Source organism: Anopheles arabiensis, chromosome 2, assembly GCF_016920715.1.
Source record: "Anopheles arabiensis isolate DONGOLA chromosome 2, AaraD3, whole genome shotgun sequence".
In the NCBI taxonomy this organism is placed as follows: domain Eukaryota; kingdom Metazoa; phylum Arthropoda; class Insecta; order Diptera; family Culicidae; genus Anopheles; species Anopheles arabiensis.
This window is the reverse complement of record NC_053517.1, coordinates 79,526,233-79,550,974: the sequence shown is the minus strand read 5'-3', so window position 1 is coordinate 79,550,974 and position 24,742 is coordinate 79,526,233. Positions and strand designations below refer to the sequence as shown.

The following is a 24,742-nucleotide window of genomic DNA, read 5'->3' as shown; positions in this document are numbered from 1 at the left end:
CAAGGGTTGTCTGTTTCTGTTTCTGTTTCCTTTTTTCGGTTGTCGATTGTGTTTGTGTGTATGTTTTCGATTTATTTTGTTTAACTATTAATCGCTATGTTTAGTTTATATTTGCGCCGAACGCTTCTACCCTTTCCTCCCTAAATTGTCATGGTGTGGTGTCTCTTTTTGTTATGACGTTTTTCATGTTTTTTGGGACTTTCAATGACGTGATGTTCAACTCTCTTTTGCTTAGTAGTATTGAATAAGGGGTTCTCGATTGGGTTTTGCTAGTTTAAATGCTTCCTTAAGTATGGTGCGTTTTAACTGTCACTTTCCGTTTCCCAATACTTTACAACATTGCTCCAGTTGAACATTGTGCCTTGGGGTTAAGGTGCACCACAGAGAAGGTAACTCCTCCCCGTAAGATTAGACGCAATCTAATCTTTCAAAAAACTTACAAACTCAACAAAACAATATTCCTCCTTCATCACCTCTGTTTTACTGGATGCAAATACCAATTCCTATAACAAAAACAAATACACAAGCAAGCAAGCAAACTAGAGCATAATGATGACACCTTACCCGTTTGTATCCGATCTGTTCCTGTTCCTGCAATTCGGATCGGAATGGCAAAACAACGGTTCTTTCGCATGTGATCGCATGGAATGGAAGCCACAATTCATGGAGAGGGGGAAGACAGAGGTGACGAACGAGTCTCCCCTCCGTCCCTCTCCATCTCTCCCCCCATCTTCCCTCACCATTTCCTCACCCTCAGTCAACTGAACTGATTACAGATGGTCGGGAGAAGTTCGGAATCCGTTCCGTGGAAATAATTCTGTTTATTGTTGCAATATTTAAGTGTTTTAAGTAGCTGACATAGTTTATGCTCTTTTCATGTTTTCGTTGCTTGTTGCTATTTTTTTTTTTGGTTTTGTTTAATGCATTAGTATAGACATTTCTTCTTCTTCTTCTGTTCGCTCCTCATTCGAATGTATTCCCTTCAGCTTTCGCTTCATTGTTTACTGGAATGGGGATGGGAGGGAATGTAAGGAAAGGATGAAGGGGGGGGGGGTTGGAATGGTTCAATGAAGTGCTTGCCTACTACACCACACCTCTCCTCCAAACTGCATTGTCTGTCCCCCACTTTACACATACACAGCGCGCGAACGATCGACTGCAACTGCAACAATAATAATCATAATAATAATGTAAGGAAATTTGTCTCGATTCGTTTTTGTTTGCTACACTCCGTTTTCGCTTACATTGTTTTCCTGTTTTCCTTGCTTCCTCACACTTGCTTTTATACCTTCTCTTTGCACGATACTTTCCGCTTCACGTGTGGGTGTAATTTTACTAAAACTTCAAACTGTAACATTATGCTGTGTGAACGTGAGACTCTTTATGTGTGTGTGTGTCTGTGGAATGTTTGAATGAAGTTTTCTTTCATTTTTTTCATTTTTTTTTTTTGTTAATTTAATTTAAACATTATACCATGACCAACCAACTCATCAGCACACCGCCGCACCCGTGAACACCTTTCTGAGGAGATTTGCCTTTGCAAGTATACGTATAACACACCAACACAAAAACAGAAAAGTAGCTGCACGGGAGTGTAACTGTACTACAGCGATTCCCGTGTATGCTGCCATAAAACAAAAACAACCTGTCCCCACACACACACACGCATCCAATCTGGATGGAGCGGATGAACTTTCAAAGTCGTCGAAGTGATTTTCCACCAATTTGAAACTCTCAGCTTCCGAACCCTGGACCACCGTTTGCGCAACGGATCGTTTAGAACAACGGGTTCGAAGCGCATACGTGAATAATATTGGGGGGGGGGGGGAGGAGGGGCGGTCCTCGTGCAGGAAGTATCGGTAACACACCGTAACAGCTGATGTCTTTGTCCCTTTTCCTTATTCTCTCTTTAATCTCTCTCTCTCTTTTTTTTCTCTTTCCTGTCTACTGTGCTTCATATCTTTTGCCCTTTCTCTTGATCTCTTTACGCCTGTTGTTTTGTCTTTTCTTTTCTTCTGTCTTTTAACTACTTTCTATGTTGCTCTGTTTCTTCCTATAACGGTATGTGTTGTATTTATTTCGTTTGTTTTTGTTTGTCTGCTTATACTGGAAGTATCTCACTTAAATGCAATAGCGATTTTTGTTTTTGTTGTTGTTGTTTTCATTATTACATTCCGGTTTGTTTCCACTACTTTTGTGTATTTGTTTGTTTGTTGGTTTGGTTTTTGTTTTATGTTCTTAAACTCCACGCGAATGACGACGATGTAATGTGAGTGTGTATGTTTGTGTTTGTCTCTCTTTTCTTTTTAGTACATGGATAGTAATGGTGCTTCTTATTCCTTTTTTTCTTCTACTTCTTCTTCTTCTTCTTCTTCTTCACTTTCCACTCCATTCTTCTCACTGTCTATGTGTTGTAACGTGTGTTTGATCTTCATTTCTTCCATACTGTTTCTTTCCGTACTGTTGTTGTTGTTGTTGTTCTCCATGACCAACCAATTCATGCGTCGACAGGTGTTGTTGTGGTGGTGGTTGTTGTTGTTGTTGCACTGTCCGGAACCACGCCTTGTTCACCGCTTAGTTCTTGATCAGCTGAGCGCCACCGTCAGTTAGCAGGGCGGAAACGTCCTGTACCAGGGCGGCCGGTGCAGCCGGTTGGGCCGGTGGTGCGGCCGGCATCTGCTGCATCGGTATCTGTTGCATCGGCTGGCCGCCCATCATCATCATCGGTTGCTGCGGTTGATCGGCAGGCATGAATTTCGCTGCGAAGAAAGTTAGATTCCGGCAGATTAGTAACTCGGATTAGTAGATCCTTATGGAGGCGGGCGGGGGGAAAGGTGCAATGTGGGTTGCGTTTCCGCTCCTCTAGATCTAGATCTAGAGAAGCTGGAGATTCTAATACAGCAGCGTACTTTTGCGCGAGTGCCACTGTGGCACGACACGAAAACAGCACACACACACACACACACACACACGCACACACAGGAGAGTTACTACATCAACAGAGCATTACAGATTAGGTATTACGCATAGTAGAGAGAGGGAGTAGTGGTGGTGTGTTGTTCGTTTTTTGTTATTGTGACTGCAAGTAAGATACAGAAGGAAAGAGATAAACAGAGAGCGAGTTATGGAGCTAGGCGCTCATTTAGATGGGAAAGGAAGAGAGACTTATGAAAGTAGCGTGTTTGAGAGTGGAGAGTAGAAATAGCGTAGTAGTTGTCTTTGGGATAGAGTTTACTAACATTCATACATACACCCACACGTATACACACACATACACACGGATGGATACACTAAGGCCTGCGGTCTGCCCACTACGCACAGACCACATCACGCAAGCAGGAGCAACGAGTTGGCAGAGCAACTTTTACAGCATTTTACTTCAATTTACTAACTTACTGAGCTGAAACGCTCGGGAGGAAGCATTTAAAACTGATGAAAAGGATTTTCCGCTAGATGACACTATGCAAAGTGACTGTATAACAGCTATTAGTACAGCGTTGTACTAAAACGCGTAATCGACTCAGTTTTACAAAGAAAAACATCCGCTTTCCATCAGTTTTGAATGCTTCACGCGACGCGTTATTCAGCCATATTCCAATACTGTACAGAGTAGTATTAGTTTCCCCCCTGGTCATATCAATTGCAAACATTTACACTTTGTAGCCCTGCTGTTGCAACTAAAGGTATACGACAGTATAACAGTATCGAGTAATGATAGTAGACGAGTGTGTGAGTGGTGTGAATGGGTTGTTTCGAAGAGTGAAGCAAAGAATGGGAGGGTGTATGTGACATAGACACTCAGACAGTAATAGAGAGAGTAGAGAGTAAGAGAGCGAGAGAGTGAGAGAGTGAGAGAAAGACCACAGACGATTGGAGCCAGTACGAGAACGAGTGTTGCAGACGATCTAGAGTGGACGTTTGCGTTTGGTTTTGGGAGTAAGTGGATTGTTTGTTTTGGTAGACGTGTTTATTGCACCATGTTCGTTGTCATCTGTCACTGTGTTGTCACTTTACAACTGTATATTTTGTTTGTTTCTTTGTATTTTTGTTTTCCATATATCTTTGCTGTATAGCACTGCGGTGAGCATGTGTTGCGTGAACTGTGATTCTATCTTGTATTATTTTTATTGAGAGTTTTTAGGATAACAACAACAAAAATTAGAGTAAAGAAGGGTGTTAAAAATATAAAGAAGAAAGACGAAAAATGATTATTCAAGGTATGTAAACTATAGAAGAAATAGTATCAACAAAATCATTACTGCTTAATTTGAAGTACAAAAGTAATAGTTATCATATGAAAGGTATTGAAAAAGATTCAGAAGAAGAAGAAAACATGAGGCTTTGTAGCGTAAAGAGTGATTGGTATTTGCCCAAATGTTTCAACTTGTCGTGTAAAATTTGGTGTTATTTGTTGCCGAACGGTGTTGTACATGTTTGGATGTAGTAGTTTGAATTTCTAACTTAGTGTCATCCTTTACGCCACTGTCCTGTTGTTGCTGTGTAGTGAAATATTGCGAATTGTTCATCGTTACTAGTTTTCCTCACACAAATTCTACAGATCGCAAAGTAGCAATAGTACTAAGAGAGAAGCTTCCTGTTATCCTCCACCATGCACATAGAGACAAAGCATAGAAGAAGTAGTGGAGTGGAAAAGTGTTTTGATATTGATTGTAGACAGATTCTAACATGCTTGTGATACAAGAAATGTCTTACACTATGATGTGAAATAAACGATTATAATAGATTTTAGCTATGGAGAAAACTGTAATAAGTACTAATTATATTATTTGATTGAGTAATCTATAAAATTGATATACTATATTGTTCACTATTGCTAAGTGCTAGTTTTTTAACATAAATAATAATTTCTAATTAGAAGCCAAAATTTACAAAACAATTGGATTAAATCGATGTATTAAAACAAACCTATGAAAACAAAATACAATAAGAATTAATTTAAACTCGTTTACAAAAGAAAACAAAGTCTACTAATAAAACAAAAACGATTGCCACAGCTTCCCGATCAGTAACAGCAACGCTACCAACTAACAACGTTTGCTATTCGATTAAACACTCTAAGTGACACTGACAGTGCGTAATGGATTAAGTGCAACACACTCACACACATACATATGTAACGCGTTACTGATCGGGAGCAACATACTAAAAGCAAAGTGTGTTAGAAAAACGTAAACACTACAAGGAAACCGGTAGAACCACAGGATATATTCAATGCACATTACGCAGCCACAGTGTAGACAACAAACAGTGCCGAGCAAAATGCTCGATAATTTTACACTAATATTGTTGCATCATTTAGCATTTAATGGAGGACGAGGGGGTGGTTCAGGTTAAGGGTTAAGGGTGATGTCGGTAGCTACGAAGAACAAGTTAAAAATTTTCTCACCCAAACTGGCGGCCATTGTGTCGTTTTTTGGTCGAATTGGTTTTGGTTGGGTCAGCTGATTTTGTTTTAAATGTATTTTTTTAAAGCTTGTGGTTTGTTTCGCGCAGATTTTGCCGTTGACAGATGACGGATTGAAGAGCTCGAATTGAAGCAGGCGACGACGCACAGTGTGCGTTGAAGGTTTCGAAACGAGAGTAGGACACAGAGACAAGTTGAGAGCGAGAGAGAGAGAGAGACCGAACAAGAGACTGGAATGGAGATGCGTGATGCGAGCTCACAGCGCAGGGCATAGGGCGGAAAGGGAGAGTAAAACCTGCGTGCGCGCGTAAGTACTCAACTCGTACGCGTAACCAATGCTCGTTGTCATCGCTTTCAAGCACGTCGAAGTTGTCGTTTGATTGGTTGATGATGGTTGTGAGTAGCTGTCTCAGGAGTAGATTTTTCGATTCTTTTACTTCTGTTTTGGGTATTTTGCGTCGCTTGCACCACAGCTATCAACTCACACAATACGCACTTTCCAAAATTTTGAGCCGATTAGAAGACATGACGTGCGGTGTGTCAGTTACACGCCAAACACTAACAATTTGTATTGATCTGTTATACAAATCAACCCACGTTTTCTGGACATTGTTCGCTCTTCTGTAGTCGATGGGTCGTCCGGAAGTACGTTTTACGCATACACTCACACACCCAACTCGGGACAGGAATCAGCGAAATAAGAGCAATCGTAAGCCGAATCGGGAAACTATTGGCAAACAGCACGGCGGTTTTTCCTCGTACCCACGCCGGTGTTACAGAGCCGACAGACAACGGAGACAATGCGCTACGAGTTGGCTAATAATGGTTGGCTTTGGGGCTATATGCATATGTTATATATACGCGTACGATAGAGTGGACGACGTTGCCTGATGGTGTTGTTGATGATAATAATAATGATGGGGTAAGGGGTTTGATGGCATTTTTTCTTTTGTTGGGCTGAAAGTTGTTTGGATAAGTAATTTTGCAGCTTGCGACTGGAAATTTTGGATTTTTGTTTCGGTTTCGATTAAAGAGGAATCGGCTGCCTTTCTCGATTGGCCGTGTTTAATTTCTTGCTGCAAATGGGCGTGATCGGGACGTAGAATGAAAAGAGAAAAATGGAAAGAGATAAAGAAAAGAAAGCGCATCAGACAAAAGAAACAAATCGTTGCTAGGATTTACACGCTTGCGGTTGTTTCTGTTTTACTGCAGAGGGCGTTGGCGGGGCTGTATTACTAAGGCCGCAGAATGGTATTAAAAAGGTCAGAAATATGGTACTAAAAACTGTAGCTAAAAGCTGGTGTAAAAGAGTGTGTAGAGTGATTTTTAAATACAAATTGGCTATTTGAATTAGGAAATTTGCTTTCTTTGAAGGTGAACAAAACCTCGGTACATCTCACCCTAGTTAACGTATGCGACTACTGTTCTAAAGTCAAAATTACCTTCTTAAACCCATCATTTAATTTCCCCCCAAGGGTATGCAATCCGCAAACAAAATGCACTTTCTAGTATATCTTGTTTTAAACCTTCCTCTCCTTTCTATTGCTCTACTAATACACTCGCAAGCATCGTACCATCGTACCATACAACGGCCAAGTCAAATATTTAGCACAATCAGCACAAAACACGAAGGCAAACTGTTATACACCAGATGTACATCTCCTCACCCATTCAAGGGAGGTGGTTTATACATTGCACAAAATATGACACACAAGCTACATGACGCGGGGCATGTTATCGAACAGAAAACAAAAAAAGGAGGGAAACCAACAGTAAAATAAACACAAAAAGCAGTTTCAAATAGACAACTTGGCATCAACCACAGAGTACTATATCAGTGCACAAATCCGCACAGATATTAGACAGCGAAACAGAAAATCAACAGGAGTACGCAAACCTTGGCTTTTCGCTCCCCTGGAAGATGGCTTTTCTTTTCGTTGATCATACCCGTGTTATACCCGTGAGCGTGTGGTTGTGGATCCATCGTTTTCGACTATACGGAAGTTCTATACTTTGCATACGCTTCTACGCCTTCTTCCTCTCTCTATCTTCTGGTTCCGGTTTAACCGTAAGGATATTAGATGATGATAATGTGATTATATGCATATCTTTTTTATACTGTGAACATGATGCAACCTATCATCTCGGAGCTCGGTTGTGTTCTAATTTCCCCTCCCGTGCAAGGGCATCGTTCTTTATGATATCTGCTTTGCTTGTGTGTGATTAGTTCCTTCTCTACACTGCATCCACGTTGACATGTTCTTCCTCATAATTGTAAAATATGTCAAATATCGCTACTCTACTGGTAAATGGGGTTTTTCTTTCTGTCAATGGGTCTTTCTGGCGGGAAGGTTAATGATTTTTCCCCACATGTACATGTCTTTTGAGTTTTACATGTAATTTGCTGATGAGGACAAAACATAGAACAAATTGTGAGAAATTATTAGCAAAAAATAAAGACAGTTTGGTACGGAGAGAGTGATGCATCGTTAGTCGGCGTAACAAACCGAACGTAAGGAAGGTGAAAATACTTTCAAGATCTCGGGATTGTTTAAAACTTTGTAGTTCATGTTGCTAGAAAGCTGCTTTGTCTTTCACAGCATCCAAGAAAAAAGGTGTTCCAAACATTGTTTGAATTGAATACTGATCCCCTACCGGTTCGCGTTCCCGTTCACTTACCTACAATAATTGCGAGTATGACGAGACCAATGACGCCCATTATTATCATCATCTAAAAACAAAATTGCAACGGAACGTTAGAGTAGTGGATTTCAAAACACTTTAATAATTTGCTCTACTTACTTTTAGATTCTGTAGCCAGAATTTCCTCTTCAGCTTGCCGGCCTGCTGTTCAAACTGCGACGCGCCCTGCTGCAGCGCATCGGCTCGATCGTCCAGTTCCGACAGCTTCTGATCTCTTTCCAGCACCTTCTCGACGTTCGTCTTCATGATATCCACAACCTGTGCATGAACGACATATCACCCATTAGTGCCTTGGGTTCGCTTTACCGCCAAACCTCCCCATCACATACCTCGTCGACCTGTGCCTGCGTTTGCTGCAGTCGCTTCTGTGCCGCGATCTGCTGAGGCGTCCGTGGTCCTCCGACGATTCCATCCGCTCCCGGCTCGCCGCCCGCCGCTGCACCCGGTGCAAGACCATCTGGGGCCGACCTGTACCGGTGGGTTGATTTAGGTGATGTCAAAATAAAGAGATAGAGAGAGGAAACAGATGCACAGAAGAGTGTTAATGACAAAGCGATCACATTTATTTTTGCGACAAGAACGCAAAACGGGCAACAAACTAGGAAGCTAAATCGAACGAATCTTCGATAACGAGACGAGACGACGGGTATACTTCCTTTTGAATCCTGCTGCTTTGCATCAAACCGAGTTTTTAGTACAAAAGCTGTGAGGGCTGAAATGGGGTAGCTCAATACTCAATAGCAAACTGGCAAGCTATTTTTGAAGAATTGTTACTTCTTTTTGCTCAAATCAACAACAGTTTGCTATTGTATCGTGTTGATATTATTGGATCATGTTGTTGTCTAACAAACAAAAAAGAAGGAGCAAACGCTAAAGTAACGAACAAAATCAAAGATAAACATTTGCTGTGTACATTACCTTGATGCGAGTGTATCTTGTCTGTCTGTCTGTCTGTGAGTGTGTATATGTGTGTGTGTGGTGTGCTGTAAGGAACCTATTGGAGAACTTAATCTTACACTTGCTCGATGTACTTTATGTCTGCGGAGGGTCAGCGGTGGAGGTGCTAATCGAATTACTTCTTGCACCCCATATCCCCCATTTGCTGTAATCTTCAAGTTATGTCCACTTGCTGAATTCTTTCGAATGAGAGGAACAGGACAGGTGGTGTTTTGTGTGTGTGTTGCCTGGGACGTAAGTCGCAAGATTACAGCGCAGCACACATTGCAATCACTTCCTGAACTTCCGTGTTTTTACGTAATGTTTACGCGTCCAACCGCGCAGCTGGTGGTGCGTCACACACACACCAACACAAAAGGCTACTGTGATGCTTACTGAGCTGACGTTAGTGGCTGTTGTTTATGACATTGAGTTAGGGTGTTAGGGGAGGAGTTAAATGGGGGAAAAACACACGGGTTTGGTAATTACTTCAAAAAGTGATGAAAACAAACAGATTAAAGTGAATGTATTCGTCCTGCATAACATTTCATGTGCCAAAATGCAGGGTTCGTTGGACGATTACGTCGGCTCGGGGTTGGATGGAGCGCTGTGACGAAACAGCCGTTGGTTTCGACTTTTCGATGTATGTCAGGAAATCCGTTCTCATTTCCTTTTGGCGCTTGTTTTTATTTTCGTCCATCCAACACGAACCACCGATATCGCTACCGGAGCAAATCGATGCAACTAGCTCTAGCTAGTATTTGTGCTCATTTGCGTAAGGGAGAGCTGGCGTTCGATTTCCGCCTAAATACTTTTGCTATTACCCGGTGGGATGGGGCACCCCCGTTCGTTCCTGGGGTCCAGGTTTTCCACTCCACAACAAACCAACTAGGAGTGTGTATGTGTGTGTGTGTGTGTGTGTGTGTGTGTGTGTGTGTATGCCGAGGGGGGGAGCAATAATGCAAAGAAATCAATAGATACGTTTTTGAGGGTACGCGCGCATGCGCTTCCGACCAGCAGCAGGAAAACCGACCACAATTCCGACCAAGGCACCGGACAAACGTATACCGATTGGAGGAGTAACAAAAAAAATACAAAAATCCCCCCCTGCTTGAAGCAAAATGAAAACCCACGTGAGGGAAAGTGAGCTGGCGGAAAGTCCTGCCAGCGAATACGAATGGCCTATTTTTCGCACTTTCGCAGGACGCAAAGCCTGAAGTTGTTTCCGTGTTTGTCGGAAAGTTGTCACACGGGGACATTCTCCTTCTCCTCCTACCCTTGAGCCAAGTAGTTTTGGGGTTTAACGATTTGCACTGTACAGAAACTCGATTATTGGGATGGCCAACGTTTCATCACACTTCTTCTTCTTCGTTAACTACTCTTATCGAATCGTTAACTACTCTCTTCGTGTTTTTATCGATAATGAATAAATCAAGCGCCGTAAAAACACAGATTTCAACCGCCTTTCGTATGATACACGCCTACACCAATAATATTTACCTTTTCAAACCTTTCTTGCCAACCTGTGCTGCTGTTGAATAATGTATCGTGGGAGTTTGAAAGGTAAGCGCTCATGCAGATGCTCGCACAGGGTTGTAGTAGCATAGTGTTATGATAACATATTAAATTAACATTAATGTAACCGAAACCGTTTGAACGAACTGAACTTTAACTGAAGCAGGTACAATACAGAAACAAGCGGTAAATAAGGTTGAACTGTGTAGTAGAATTGAGCCAGTTTTTTCATGCAAATTTCCTTCTACCATTTTCCTCGGCGGGTGTTTTTGTTGTGTGTGTTTGTGTCTGTGAAGTTAACAACAACATTCACTTACTCTGCTTGCTGTTCTCCACTCATCTGTTCTCAGTGTATTGTTTTGTTGTGTGTTGAAAAGGTTGAAAGGTGGAAGAAATTTGAGTTGTTTTTGTTTTTGGCGTTTGCAGTCGTCAGTTGTGCGTGTTTTGCGTGAATGTTGTTTAATGGAAAGGACAGTTTGATAAGTATTATGCAGTTTTGTAAACTAATTGATAAAAACAATGATTCCCACTACTGATGAGGATGAGATGACGGTTTAATGAATTACCCCACATCACGATGACTCGTGCCCGCCAGAGCTCGTGACTTTTGCAATGACAGGTGCCCACACCATCATATGCAATGGGAAATGACATCCCGATCTAGTGCTGTGTCTTTGTTTGTTTCCACCGTGTTTTATTCATCGTGCACGAACGAGAGATAGATCACGTGCCATCCGTGCCAGTCATTTATTGTCACAGCTGGGTCCTATTTGCGGACCGATTGTTGCAAGGATATTTGCAGATGACATTGACTATCTATCTGCTGTGGTGTGTCTCGTCTGTCAGGCGGCACTCCACCGTGGCCATTGTTCCCTTCTCCACTCTCCACTTGCGGGATTGGCTCCGTTGTAAGCTTGCTCTCTGCTGCGTGCTGCATGACGCGATAAGACTAGCTGCGTCGCCGCCGTCGCACGCAAACCCTGCAATCGCAAATGGACGCGGGCGTCATGGACAGTGGAATGAGCCCCAACCCCCGGGTGGTATGGAAAAATCGATATTTACATTGCATCTGGCGTTTTGCCGAGCTTCCGAATGGTTGTACGTACCTCTCAGTAGCAGCAGCAGCAGCAGCAGCAGTAGCAGCCAGCTCGTTCATCATTAATTCAACATAAAATTGACCTACTCAAACAGATCGCTGAACGGAATTGTACCCTATTTTTGGAACCATATTCTTTTGACTTTCTAAGAAAGTTAGTCCTCAATTACGGTTATTAGTCGTCCCACCTTTCATCGATGCGAGTGGAGTGATCAGGTTAGGTAAGATTGTTACTTCTGGTGAGCACTCAAGAAGCCTTTAAAAATGAAGGTAATTACTTATGATTATCTCCATGCTGTTGCATAGATTGGCAACAAGCAACAATAAAGGTCAAAGGTGTTGAGAAATGTATTTTAAATTATTTGAAGTAGAGATTCAAGAAAGGCTTCAAGAAAAAGTGTCAAGCGCTTCTTAGAAGCCTAAACCCCTCTTGTACTAAAAAGGGCTAATTTCAATCGCAAAACAAAATCTTAAATCTATTCATCTATTGTCTATAGCAGTGATCGCTTAAGTACTTGGAAAAGCATGCGGCTCTATTCTTGGTTAGATGGCGGCTGTTTTCTTTCATATGCTTCCAGAAACTCATAGTAGATGTTTATGCATACTCCACCAATTTTTAAAATGGTGGAACTCTACGCTCTCGAGGAACTCTATGATAACTTTAAGATTAAATTTGGCCCAAATTCGACTATCCAAATAAAACGCTCATGTGGTCACTACAACAGAGAAGTAATAAGCAATATTCAGTAAATAAGCATTAAAAATTAATGTACTAAGTACTCTGAAAAGCTACTACTAGAAACACCTTTGTTTTAGAACATCATTGTTTAATCCATTGCGCTTGACGCATTTCATCACTGTTAAAAAAATAAATCAGCCTCAGCTTGATCACGCTCCGATTTCAATGGATTTTATTTTAAATACTTGCTTTTTATACGTTGTTCGTTATTTGCTATATTCTTCTACTGTTTGAGTCTTATTAGACTGAAATTCTATTTTATAATCAGTTGATTTTATGTCAATTAAATGATCCAACGCTTCTAGTTTGAGAAATAAACCGCCTAAAATACGAAGCCAATCAATTAAACCAATGATTTACTGAATCGAATGAGGTTTATGTTTTGATGCACACATTACTTATTCTACTACTATCACCATTTCAGTATACAGCTATGATTATGACATGGTTATTAGTACAAGTGCTGCTTCAGGAAACGTTTGTCCAGACAAGTGGAAATACTGGACTTCATAAAACCGGTTAATAATACTCAACATCCCTAAAATTTCCGCAAATTGCCTTCCGCAGAACATGCCTCGAGTAGCTTCGAGTACTTTCTCGAAGTGAAGTGTTTAACTGTGCTCACTGTGTGTTAACAGTCTCAGAGATCGCTCCATCGGTTGGATCGTTAGGGTGTTGTGCCCATCACTACACCGCTGACGACGACCCCCAGCGATAAAATGAGAATTAAAGAGCGAGAGAGCGAGAGAGCGTGCGCGCTCGAGAACGTTAGACAGAATGAGAGAGAGAGAGAGCAGCGAACGAAATAGAATGAGCGGGATCTACCAACTGCATCGACCCATCTCATCCGCACGCTTGCTTTGTTGTTGAAGAAAGACGTAGAGTGTGGCAACAGGGCAAATGTTTTTGGTGCAAGGGAGGAAACGAAGGGACGGCGAGGGCACACTGCTGCTGGTGCTGCTGCTGCTACTGCTTTATGTGTATTGGTGCTGCTGCAAAACACGCACACATGCGCAGACGAACCCAACAGAGACACGACCGCACCGCAAACACTGCCGTCGGAAAGGGGATTTGCTCTCTGTGGCTGTGTTATCGTAAGATTAAAATGCGCTTTAAATGATTCACCTTAATTTTTGGCATCTTATTAGAGTGTAATAATGATTACAATTTAACAGTGCAATCAGTGACTGTCGGAATTGGAATCCATAAATACATACACACACAGCCAAACAGTGCCGATAGAGAGAGCGTAATTGATGTTTTGCTTCCCGAAGAGCACGACCATCGTAGTCGTGGTGATGATGGTGGTTCGTTAGTGTGTGCGCACCACGCACACACACACACACACTGCGCGGGCGCAGTTATAAAAGGGCACTGCAGGCCAAACAAAAGAACGAGTTTTTCACCAGAAGTTAAACAGTGCGGACGTACATTAGACATCGGTCGACTCAACTTTTCTATTCCCAGTTGTTCGAATTAGCAACCAGCATCAGCACCACTTTGCAAAGGAGTTAAAACCAGGAAAGCGGAAGCGTAAACTACAAAAGCCCTAAACAAGAGGCGAGCGCAAAATGTCGGACGATTACGACAAGTACGACTTCGAGATGGAGAAGCACATCCACTCGGGGCACAGTGGCAAGCAGCGCAGCAAGAAGGAGGCAAGCGACCACACCAACCATTACGATCCGAGCGGCCATTCGCGCAAGATTGTGACCAAGCTGAAAAACACGGAATCGAACAAGAAGTCGCCGCCGAAGTAAGCTCACGGGGCAGGAGTGTGACTTCCGTGCGAATGTGGTGGTTGTGTGTGTGAGTGAGTGGTTCTAATCCGGCCAGCGCGCCATGCGAACGAAAAACGAGATCTCTAAAGGCGGTACGGGGTGGTGACCCTGCCAACCACACCACCACCACCACCACCACTACCAGTAGAACTTCCTCCTTGTTTTGCCTAGAGCGAAGAGATGCATCCAACCATTCATCCGTCGGTTTTGCTGCTATTTTTGTGTGCTGTGTTGTGTCCGAGCGCAATACGCAATAGAGGATGACCCTGTGTGACTTCAAAGGCAAGCTGAACACACACACATGCACGCACACACGGACTGCTAACTGCGCGCAGCATAAAAGGGCGAGGAGAAGAACTGGAGAAAACACACACACACACACGTGGTGGGGTGGGGTGTTATGTTGTGCACCGTGCCGTGTGTGTGTGTGTGCGCCATCGTCCTTACTTCTAGACTTTGTTTTAAAAAAGAAGGCCAAAGTCACCCCGCCGCCACCCCACCTATCTCCCCCTCCTGAGAAGGGGTGGAGTGCGTGGAGAGAGGGGGAGTGGTGTAGGCCCGGAACCAACTGCTCCACCACCACCAACCTGCTTGTTTTTAAACTATGAATTACAATTATCGGTACCTTTGTGTGTGTGATCAATTATTATAGCTGCAAGTTAATGTACTATTAATAAATAATAAAAAAGAAACGAAAATAATTCCTTAAAATATACTCAAACCGAGTTTTGCTTCCGTTTTTCGAGTTGTGTTCCTGTGTACGATGACACCTTCCGAACCATCTGTTGCTTTTTTTCGTTGTTGTTGAAGAAAAGGGAAAGAAGGAAGGCCATTCCCAAGCACAACACGCTCAAGAAGCCTGAGCGAGTTACTGCGTCTTAGCTTTATTTGAACAGCGACCCCCCCACCGGAGGTCCGGTTCTCCTTCACGCCTTTACGCCTGCTGCTGCTGCTGTTGGTACTACTTGCGCCCATGCGGCAATAAGTAAACAACGGCGTGTGTAATCATCAACCATTGCTGGGGGTGAGGGAAGGAAGGGTGAAAGGTGGTGTAAAGCCACCACCACCCCAACATACGAGAGTAGCATACAACAATAATTTAAAGAAGCCGGTCTTGAAGCGTGTGTTTTTGTTTTGCCTTCGGTAAGCGCATTTTCCGTTTCCCCGTTCTCCGTCCCCCACGCGCGCTCTTTCTTCTTTCCTTTTCTTCTTCTTTTGCACACGCCGCTGGGGCGATAACAAACACAGAGCGACCGTGTGGTAAAAAAGCAAAAAAAAACCTGCGCAACCGGTAAATCGAACTGCGCGTCAGCTTTTTTTCCATCGAAGCAACCACAGAAAAACCAAAAAGAAGCTTGGCTTGGTTCGGGGTTGAAGGGTGGGGGTTGTTTTGCCGGTACTAGACGAAAACAAAAACAAACCCCCATTGATAAACACACACAAACGCAGCAAGTTTTGGGGGAGGAACAAAATAAAAGGAAAGAAAAATGAAGTTCCACCCGCTTATCAAACTCCAATTGGAAAGGTGAGATGAAAGTTATCGGAAGAGTGTACCGAGCACAGGATCGTGTTAATAATAAGCTGAAGAAAACGAGTTTTTGTTTTTATGCCGTCCAGTCTGTTCGGCTTGCAACACACACTTCCTCTCTTCCCCACCGGCATGCAAGAGCAGCTCCGTTCGCCGGTGGTTGGTGTGCCCTTCGAAAGCCCCCCCTTCAACGATGCGATGGTTACCAGGATTGATAACAAACAAGACGCCCTATCGAACATGCCCTCAGAGCCTGCTGAAATCGACACAAACACACACACACAGGTTGGCCTATTTTTGGTCTTCCACTATCATCTCCCACCTGATCGATCGGTTCGTTCATTATCTGGCGCTTTGCTTTACTTCCCTTGTATCAGCATTATTGGTGCTTCTGTATCAGTACACTGTTTTTTTTTTTCCTGGCGCAAGGTTGCACTTAATAAAAGGTACAAGATTAGGAAAAAAACAAAAAACACGACCACAAAAACAACAAAGAACTCTCTCTTCCTTCCTTTGTGTGTTGCTTGTTCCCTTTTCGGTGGCCTTTCTGGCGTCTTTGCCACTTGGTTTGCCTTTTTTTTTCATGCGCAACATTTGTCAAAAGCTTTTGACGCATGCGCCAAAAGCTTTTGCCAAGGTTTGCACACACACGCACACATGGTGTGAGATGTGCCATGCAATGTTGTTTGCAAATCGTAGCTGATTTGTTGTATGGTTTTGTTTCGGTTTCATTTTGAAGCAACAGTTTTAACTCAAAACATGAAAAAATCTAATAATTTCATTTTAATGTTCCATTGTTTCCTATAAGAATAAGAAATATATAAGAATAAGAGCTATAAGAAAGCTGTAGGGCAGTAGGAAAATCCCACAACTGTCTGTGAGTCATGCTCTGGCTGTAAAGCAGCTGTGAAGTGGCAAGGGCAGACAGAAAAAGAAGTTTGTTTCATTTATGTGTGTGTGTTGCAACAATAATCCCATTTGTACTAGAAAGAAACCGCGGAAAATACCCACAAAACACACATTCGATAAGGTTCGAGAAGAATCTCTTTATGTGCCGCCTATTCCCACCCGCGATGTAAGCTGCATCGGTTGTTTGTTTAGATTGTTTTATCAGACGAGTTGGCTGAGCTGCGGTTTTGGTTCAAATCGACACAATTTTAAAAAGCATCAAAGTAGCAATGGACTGTGCCGTTGTCGCTGCGTACGTGATGTCGCACACGCATCGCAGTCGACGCGCAGAGCTAATAATCGTTGTGTGGTGGTGTGCGTGTTGGAATAATTTTAGAAACTATTTAAACGCATGCATCCAGTCTTGAAAGGGCCATTTTTTTTGGGTGAGGGGGGGGGGGGGGTTTGGGTTATATTAGTTATGACCAGCAGGGTAAAGAGTTTTCAGATTTGATCCGGTTGCAAGCAATGAACACTACATTTGCTGGCAATACTATGATGCTCTTGCTTCTTTTCAAGGCTTTACCATGAGGCCAGACGAGGTGAAATATACAGCGAAATGAACTATTTGTCAGGCCAAATATTTGACAGGTGAAGATTGGGGAGATACAACGTCCGTCTTCGAAAATCACTTAAATAGAGTATCTGCTTAAACGGAACATTTACAAATGAGAAGAAATGGGGAATTATTGACTGAAAATTAATGAAATACTTGATAGCGAAGTTTTTTAATGGATTTAGTTGCGATTTTGTACACGTTATTCGTTTATATTGCACTTCAGCTGGTTGCTGTGATGCGTTATCTGACAGATATTTCACCTGTCAAATAGTTAATTTTGCTCTATATTTCACCTCGTCTGGCCTTGCGGTTAGAAAAGAGATCCGAACGACTATTTATGCAGCAAATTTTTAAAACAGCTTTTTGACAATCAAATGTATTGAAGCTCCTACTTAAAAGAGAACATACAAAAAATTACACGAAACAAGTGTTAAATGAGGCTATAAAATACATCATTAGTTATCGTATTTAAGACCCTCTTTTAGGGCGAAGCAGACCAACATCAGAATTTAATCGTTGGAGGAGGTCATTATGGTCGGATAACTAGTTTTCGTTTATATCTGATACATTAAGGCCGAGCTACATTGTCCGTACTCGCTAGTGTGATTTCGATTTTCACTAGCGCATCTAGCGGTGGCTGACCGAAGCCTTTTTGCCAAGCAATTTGGAAACGCTGCAGAAAATATGTTATTTTTCCATATTTTTTTACTTAAACTGGACTGGACAAGTTTTGTAAAAGGTAGATACACATGTTCAGGATGCATTTCAGCCATTTTTGCATAAACAATCGGTTCAAACACTACATAATTTTGAGATCCGGCATGACCATTCCCTCGATGATCAAACAAAGCTTCCACCAGCCGCCGCCAGATGCGCTAATGAAAATCGGAATTACACTAGCGAGTACGGACAATGTCCTCCGGCCTGTACATCCGATTATACACAGAGACAGTCTTGTGCATAAGTATACACAAAGATAACACTGGAAAAGCAAGGAGCGTTGCCAAAGAAATGCATAAGGCACAAGAAACAGGTTTGAAAATAGAGGAAACAATTGATCTCACTGGATGATTCAAGTTCATACAAAAGAACCTCTTAAACATGCTTAGAAAAAAACCAAAAAAAGTAAAACGCTTTTCAACTTACTTAATCTTCTTTTTCAAACGTATTAAATAATTCGTTAGAGAGGTCGTTACACACGCTAAAATACGGGTCATTTGAAAATCTTTTTATACTTCGTGCATCTCAAAGCCAGCGGTCTATAACTGCATCTAACAATAGAATGTCCTACATGATTTGTTTTCGCTGTTATTCTAGGGTTTTTCGTAAGACGAATCCAAAAAACGAAGATCGATAAGCATGCACGCATTAAACGTAATAAAAGCGTAACACGAACCCAAACACATACGGGAAACATCCAAAACACCATCGTTAACCCTGTAAAGGCTTTCTGAACGACTTGCCAGGCCCAAATGCTGTATAATTTAGTGAAAACTTTTTCCGAATGTGGTTGTGCTTCGTTATAAACGTATTAAATCAATTTAAATACAATTTAAGTGAAGTAAGTACATTTATTTTAGTATTAAATTCTTTAAAAAAAGAAATACTATTGCTTAAGACATAGTGCAATAGTTGATAGTACTTAGTACATAGTACACAAAACCATGGCAAGACCAAAGAGCAAGATAATCACCCTAGAATAGAAATTGTTGTTCTCAAGGGCAATTGTAAAGAGCAACAACAAAAAAACCATTGACACCCAGCTATTACTATTACCACCTTTCCGTTCTAAGTAGCACAAACAGCTCCAGTGAGGTCGTATGGTGACGTGTGTATCTGTGTGTGTGTGTCCTACTACTCTACAAGAACTACTCCACATTCTAGGGACGGTCCAGCCTTTTGCTCCATCTCCTTCTTTCTCCCGATTTTCTCATCTTTCTCTCTGATAAGCTCTCACAACCGTTCGTTCTATTTATTTTTTCCTCCCCAAAACCTCATTTCATCCAGCTCTCCCGAAGGATGCAGAAATGCTGCATCGTCGTGCAGCCATCCCCCCACCCCTCTGGTGCATCCCCTGTGCCAACCCACCAGCAGAGCGTGTGCATCATCCTCTCGCCACAAAAGCAGCCCGTTTACTGCAAGCGCAATCGCACACTAAAGCAACATCACAAGCAATACGATACACTGTGTGTGTGCATGTGTGTGTGGCTTCAACGGTGAGAAGCGCAAAGATGGCTCTCCTCTCCCGTCGTTGCTAGCCGTTGTGTTGGCCCGTTGCCAACTTGGATGTGCTTTTCATGAAAAAAGCGCTTTGCTATGTTGGTTGTTGCAAGGGTTTTATTGTGCTAAAACCTTTTTTTTGTACTGTACTTCTTAAAGAACAAAATTTATTGAAAAAAAAACTGGACTCTCCACACACTATCGATTGGCAAACCGACACCGAACGAGAGGGCGATCGGTTAATCATCGGGACATAGGGGCAGATCCTTTTGCAATGCATTCTCTCTTGCTCACAACTCTCTCGCTCATTCCTTTCTCTCGCCTTTAGCAAGGATACGCTGCAAGAGAAAGATTACTGCACATTCACATGCCGTTCGTCCTGTTTTTGTTGTTGTCGTTGTTGTTGTTGTGAGAGAAATCGAGAGGAAAATGGGCACAATTTCCCTTACATTCGTCACTACCGATGGTGGCTTTAGAGTATGGAGTGAGAGTATCTCCCCCCCCCCTACCATCTGCCTATATGCAGTAGCGGGTTTATCGAACACACATACACACCCGCAAAGAGCACACACACGAAAGCATCGATCGGTGGCATCGAGGCACACTTCGATGTACCCATGTAGTGAGTTTTCCCCGTTTTCCCATGCTTTCGGTACAGTTTTGACGGGAAATGATGATGCGAAAAATAAAAAAAACTGACGAGAATGTGAAGAATTCAATGTGTCCGTGTGTGTGTGTGTGAAGGTGATTGTTTTGCAGTGTTGAATTTCCGTGCATCTGACGTTCTTCGTATCGCATCGATCTTTACCAAAGCGCACACACACATACACATAATGGGGATGAATTATGGAAATCATAAACTGCCCGCGCCCAAGCCGCATACTTACATTTTCTGTGCTGTTTTCTGTGGGTTTTAGACGGGCTCGGTCACAGTCGTAGTAGTAGTAGTGGTAGTGCAGGTACTGCTAGGTTGAGGCAGCTCCAAGAGGCAGGGAGGTTTTATCAGGCTTATCCTTATCGACACACACACGCACACACGCACGCACTCAACCGTCGTATCACACTCACGCACTTAGAAGCACCTGCACACGCTGACCTTTTTTTTTGGCGTACTTCTTCCTTAACGGTGTTTGGCTTACACACGTACACACAAACACACACGCTTCTGGCTGGGTGGCTGCACTTTGCCTGTTAAAAACGGCCCTTCTTTTCCAGCCTCGGTCACACTTTCAACCTCTTCTGCAGCACTGCGCTAGGGTGTGATGGGTATGGGGAACAGTGACACACTCACTTCAACGAACGCGCACTAAGGATATATGCACCGGCGAGAAATGATTAAAATAGAGGAAATGTTAAGGAATTGTTAGGTCTTTGTACAGGAAAACTCGCGTGTGCGAAAGAGAACGGAAATCGATGAACACAGAGGAGGACAGTGTGTGTATTGAACGATGCAGGAGCGAGAAGGACTACCAAACACCGATTCCGATGAGCAACAGCAAGAGTCACTTGCGTCAGAGGAACGTAAAACGGTCTCTGCGTAAAAAAAATCGTCTCAAACTTCCACTGTTCATGTTTGTGCGTTTTTCTTATAAGAAAATAAGTTTTCAAACTGGATGGAGCAGCCTGGTAGCTAACGCAACCAACGCACGCTGAGCGGCTGAGCTACGTGAGTTCGCAGTGAGCCGTGAGTCGTGAGAGATGGCGTAACCGTCACGCGTAGCCAAATGTCATCGCACTGGTGCGAGCAAAGTTACGCAAAAACGAAGCCAAAATGACGTTCGATAGTTGAAAAAATAAAATAAAATAAATCTAAATATTGTTTTGTGAGTTATTTGAATTTTGGTTAATTTTTGTTAATTTGTCTGCCAAAGCACCGACCAGAATGATATCATTGTGCAGCAGCAGCATCGAAGCAAGTTGTGTGGGTAGACGATGCGGATAAAACTTGGGTTGTATGTGTGAACCCTGCGAAGAAGCGATCCTTTATGCGGGAAAGAGTCAACAACAGCAGTCAGCGCTCGGCGAGAGAGTAAAAAAAACACACACACATCCACATCCGTTCCGCTCTCCTCCTGTGTCTCTATTGCGCTCTCTTTCGCTCTCAATTTTCCTTTTCGTTCACTCTCTCGATCTCTCGCTCTCTCGCTCTTTCTCGCTCTTTCTCGCACGCAAGCACACAGTTGAAAACCCCACAGCGAAGCCACGTGAACACACGGGGCCGTTTGGAAAAGATGGTCAGAAGTTTCGTTCGGTCCTCCTTTGCTTCCCGAGTCCACACACTTTTCACACACACACACACGTATGTTGGTCCAGTTGGACTAGTTTTTTGCACAGAAGGAAAACGCTTTGTGGAAAAATTTGTTTCCCGATTTCATTTCCTTCCAGGCAAATGCTTCATTACACTGAAAAAGCGATGAACTGGGTAAAATGAGGTTGGACGGGACACGAGGGTCCTTCGGTGTCCTTGATGTTTCTTCCATCTTTCCATTCCCTCCATGGCGAGGGGCTCACATGTCCTTTTTTCCCGAGCGTGTGGTGTGGGTTAGCAGGAACAGCAGCAGGAACAGCAGCGAATTTTCGCCCACCTTCAACCAGGTTTTGTTCGATCGATTGAAGGAACAAATTAGAAAAAAAGTTGCAAGAAACTCCCACACGCTCATGCCAGTTGGATGGATATTTTTCACTGCTCTGACGGATGGAGCATGTGATGATGTCCACACCTTCACACACAAACACACACACGCACAGGCACAAACTACACTTGCGTTGGACGCGCTTAGGTACGATCGTAGGAGGCGTCTACAGGCCGTTGAATCGTTTTTCCACCAAAGCCACCGTTTTCTTATGTCACTTTTGCGTCAGATGGAGGCACACAAACACGCATTACGGGGGCAAGAGGGAATTGGGATATTGAAAAGCAGAAGGGAAAAAACGGTTCGAATTTGTGAAGCCTTCTTCTGGACAAAAAAAGGCTCACACTTACACAGCCTACACATACAGACGTTCATGAAACACGCTGACACTTGCACACGTACAGAGGTGTCCGATGTAGGATGCGAGAAAGAGACAGAGAGACAGAGAAAGAGAGTGAAATCAGCTCGAGAAAAAAGGTGTTGTGGAGCGGGGTGGTAACGCTGCTTTAAGATTCACACATACACGGACACACACACACGCACAGCTGCGGAAAAATGGAACCGTTGTTCACCTCACTCGACCAGACGACGTCCAAAAGGCGTTTGATGCGTCCGAAGCGACGGTTGCTACCGAAAAGCCACCGATGAAACAGGCGCTGCTCGCCTGTCGCCGAAACCCGAAGAGAGCGAGAGAGCGTCGGGCCGAGAGAGCTGGACTTTCGCTCGCTCTCTCTCTCATCCTTTCTCTCTCCGAGCGCATGCTCACAGGATAGCGGCACAAGAGCTGCTGGAAAACCGAAAGCTCATCCACGAGACGCGCTCTCTCTCTTTCTCTTTGCAGCGCGTGCGGCCAATCTCGCTGGGAAAGCCTTCTGCGATCTATCAATGGGGCCAGCAAGGGAGAGTTGTTTTTTTTTGCTTCTTTTTACACGCCTGCCAGATGACATGAATGGGAAGACGAGGAGTTCGTGGAAGCGAAATAAAAGCTACCCGCTCACACGCCAAACACGCCTCAATGACTTTAGCTGCGCCCGTCGAGGAAGGGGCAAAAAGCTTCAGCTTTTCCGTCGAACAAATGAATTTACTCGGTGGGGGTTGAGAGAAAAGTGGGTTGATTGGAGAGCTTTTTTCAATGGTGGATGCGATTTTTCTTTTTTTGTTGTTGCTTTCCACACGTCATGTGAGCACTTTGGGCAGCTTTTGCTCGGAAAGTCACACACTATGGGAAATGATTGAAAAGGGAATTAATCATAATTAAACGGAAAATAATTAAATCAAGAAAAAAAATGAAGACAATTTTGAAGCATTTATACGAAACATCGTAGTTCGACAAGCCATGATGAATAATAAAAGGTAGAAAAGGGTGTTGCTACAAAAGTATATAATAAAAATAAAAGTAGATAACAATAAAAAATATATATTTATATACAAAGCACAGACATGGAGACGCCCAGTGATTCAATTACACAAAATACATACCCAGCATTAAAATGGAACAAAATATGGCAAAATATTAACTCAAATGAACTCAGCTCAAAACAAAGAACCTTATACTATTTGCTAGTAAATGAAAAAATCAATACTCAGGATAAAATTTCAAACATAATTACAAATCGGTTAACAGTCCAAATTGCTCTTTTTGCGGAATTACTGAAACACTAGAACACAAATTTAAAAACTGCAGAGGAATGGAAGATTACTGGAAAATGTTTAAAGAAATTGTTGAATCGTACCACATAAAACCTCTTGCATTCAAAGAATTATCTAAATCCAAACTGAGAGCCATAATTAAGCAAAATGGAAAAAAAATCATGAGTCTTTTCATAAACTACATAGAATTGATAGAAAATAATGAAATAAAACAAATAACGAATAAAAACACGTTGAAGGTTAAAGATGATAAGTTAGAAAATAGTTTGTCTGTAAATATACGGATTTGTATTGTTTTAATTTAAAAAAATAAAACAAAAAAACAACAAAAAAGTGTCTTGAAACGTCACCGTGAGACAACACAGAGTGTGAAAAAACATTTTGGAAAAACTTGTTTACAAATACTTACTTACTTACTTATCCGGCGCTACAACTAATTTGGGCCTACCACGCCTCCTCTGTCCTTGTGGACGGCCTAAAAAGACTTTGCGAGCTTTATACACGACAGTGAACATCTCGTATAGCTCGTCGTCCTTCCACACATACGGGGCCAAGTAATACATTACAAATACACAAATACAAATACATTTACAAATAAAAATTTTACAATTCATTTCACTCACGAAAACAACGCGTTGGAGTGTCAAAATGAAACAAAGTAAAATAAAATAATGAGTTTTACTCATATACACACACACAACAGTGGTTGTTTTGGTTTTTCTTCTTTTCAATATACTTTTATTAGGTTTTGTTGTCACTTTTTCTTGTTTTATTCTTCTTGTCTTGTTGTTACTGCTTTAATAGTACTTCTTATAGGCTTATGTATCTATATGTATATATAATTTTCATTTATTGTATTTCCTTTGCCACACTTACCACACCACACACTTCTCCAATTCGATTTTGACTGTTCATTATTAAATCGGGTTGTTTTACGACACCTACATTTTCTTTTGCTTTTTTTTTGTTACCTCTTAAAATTACAGCCTTTTTATGTGTAAGTGTATTT

General features: G+C 42.4%; 2 protein-coding genes across 8 annotated transcripts; one reads left to right on the top strand and one right to left on the bottom strand.

Annotated features, from left to right (window-relative positions):
• Positions 1-780: 780 nt before the first annotated feature.
• LOC120898745 (vesicle-associated membrane protein 2) lies at positions 781-22,755 on the bottom strand. 7 transcript variants are annotated; one of them, XR_005738696.1, is made up of 8 exons: positions 22,607-22,739; positions 20,338-20,756; positions 10,897-10,919; positions 8,458-8,596; positions 8,228-8,386; positions 8,105-8,156; positions 5,408-6,501; positions 2,645-2,759 (listed from the first exon to the last, which is right to left on the bottom strand). XR_005738696.1 is itself a non-coding variant. In XM_040304993.1 (7 exons), the coding sequence occupies exons 3-7, from the start codon at positions 10,917-10,919 to the stop codon at positions 2,575-2,577; spliced, it is 558 nt and encodes a 185-aa protein (XP_040160927.1). In that variant the 5' UTR covers positions 20,338-20,756; positions 22,656-22,755; the 3' UTR covers positions 781-2,574. The 7 variants fall into 7 exon arrangements, 5 of the variants coding, with proteins under 5 accessions (XP_040160927.1, XP_040160926.1, XP_040160928.1 ...); XR_005738695.1 differs by lacking the exon at positions 5,408-6,501 and adding an exon at positions 7,323-7,829 and having other exon boundaries at positions 2,648-2,759; XM_040304993.1 differs by lacking the exon at positions 5,408-6,501 and having other exon boundaries at positions 781-2,759; positions 22,656-22,755.
• On the top strand, positions 13,796-14,697 carry LOC120898747 (nuclear protein 1). The gene has a single exon (XM_040304997.1). The coding sequence runs from the start codon at positions 13,986-13,988 to the stop codon at positions 14,172-14,174; it is 189 nt and encodes a 62-aa protein (XP_040160931.1). The 5' UTR covers positions 13,796-13,985; the 3' UTR covers positions 14,175-14,697.
• Positions 22,756-24,742: the final 1,987 nt, after the last annotated feature.

What these genes read in the sequence shown, in the direction of transcription:
- LOC120898747 (XM_040304997.1), top strand. Translation starts at nt 13,986, where the DNA reads ATGTCGGACGATTACGACAAGTACGACTTCGAGATGGAGAAGCACATC.
- LOC120898745 (XM_040304993.1), bottom strand. Translation starts at nt 10,919, where the DNA reads ATGAGTGGAGAACAGCAAGCAGA. An exon ending in AGTGGAGAACAGCAAGCAGA is followed by an intron (nt 8,597 to 10,896) that starts GTAAGTGAATGT and finishes CCACCGGTACAG; the next exon opens with GTCGGCCCCAGATGGTCTTG. An exon ending in TCTGGCTACAGAATCTAAAA is followed by an intron (nt 8,157 to 8,227) that starts GTAAGTAGAGCA and finishes TTTTGTTTTTAG; the next exon opens with ATGATGATAATAATGGGCGT.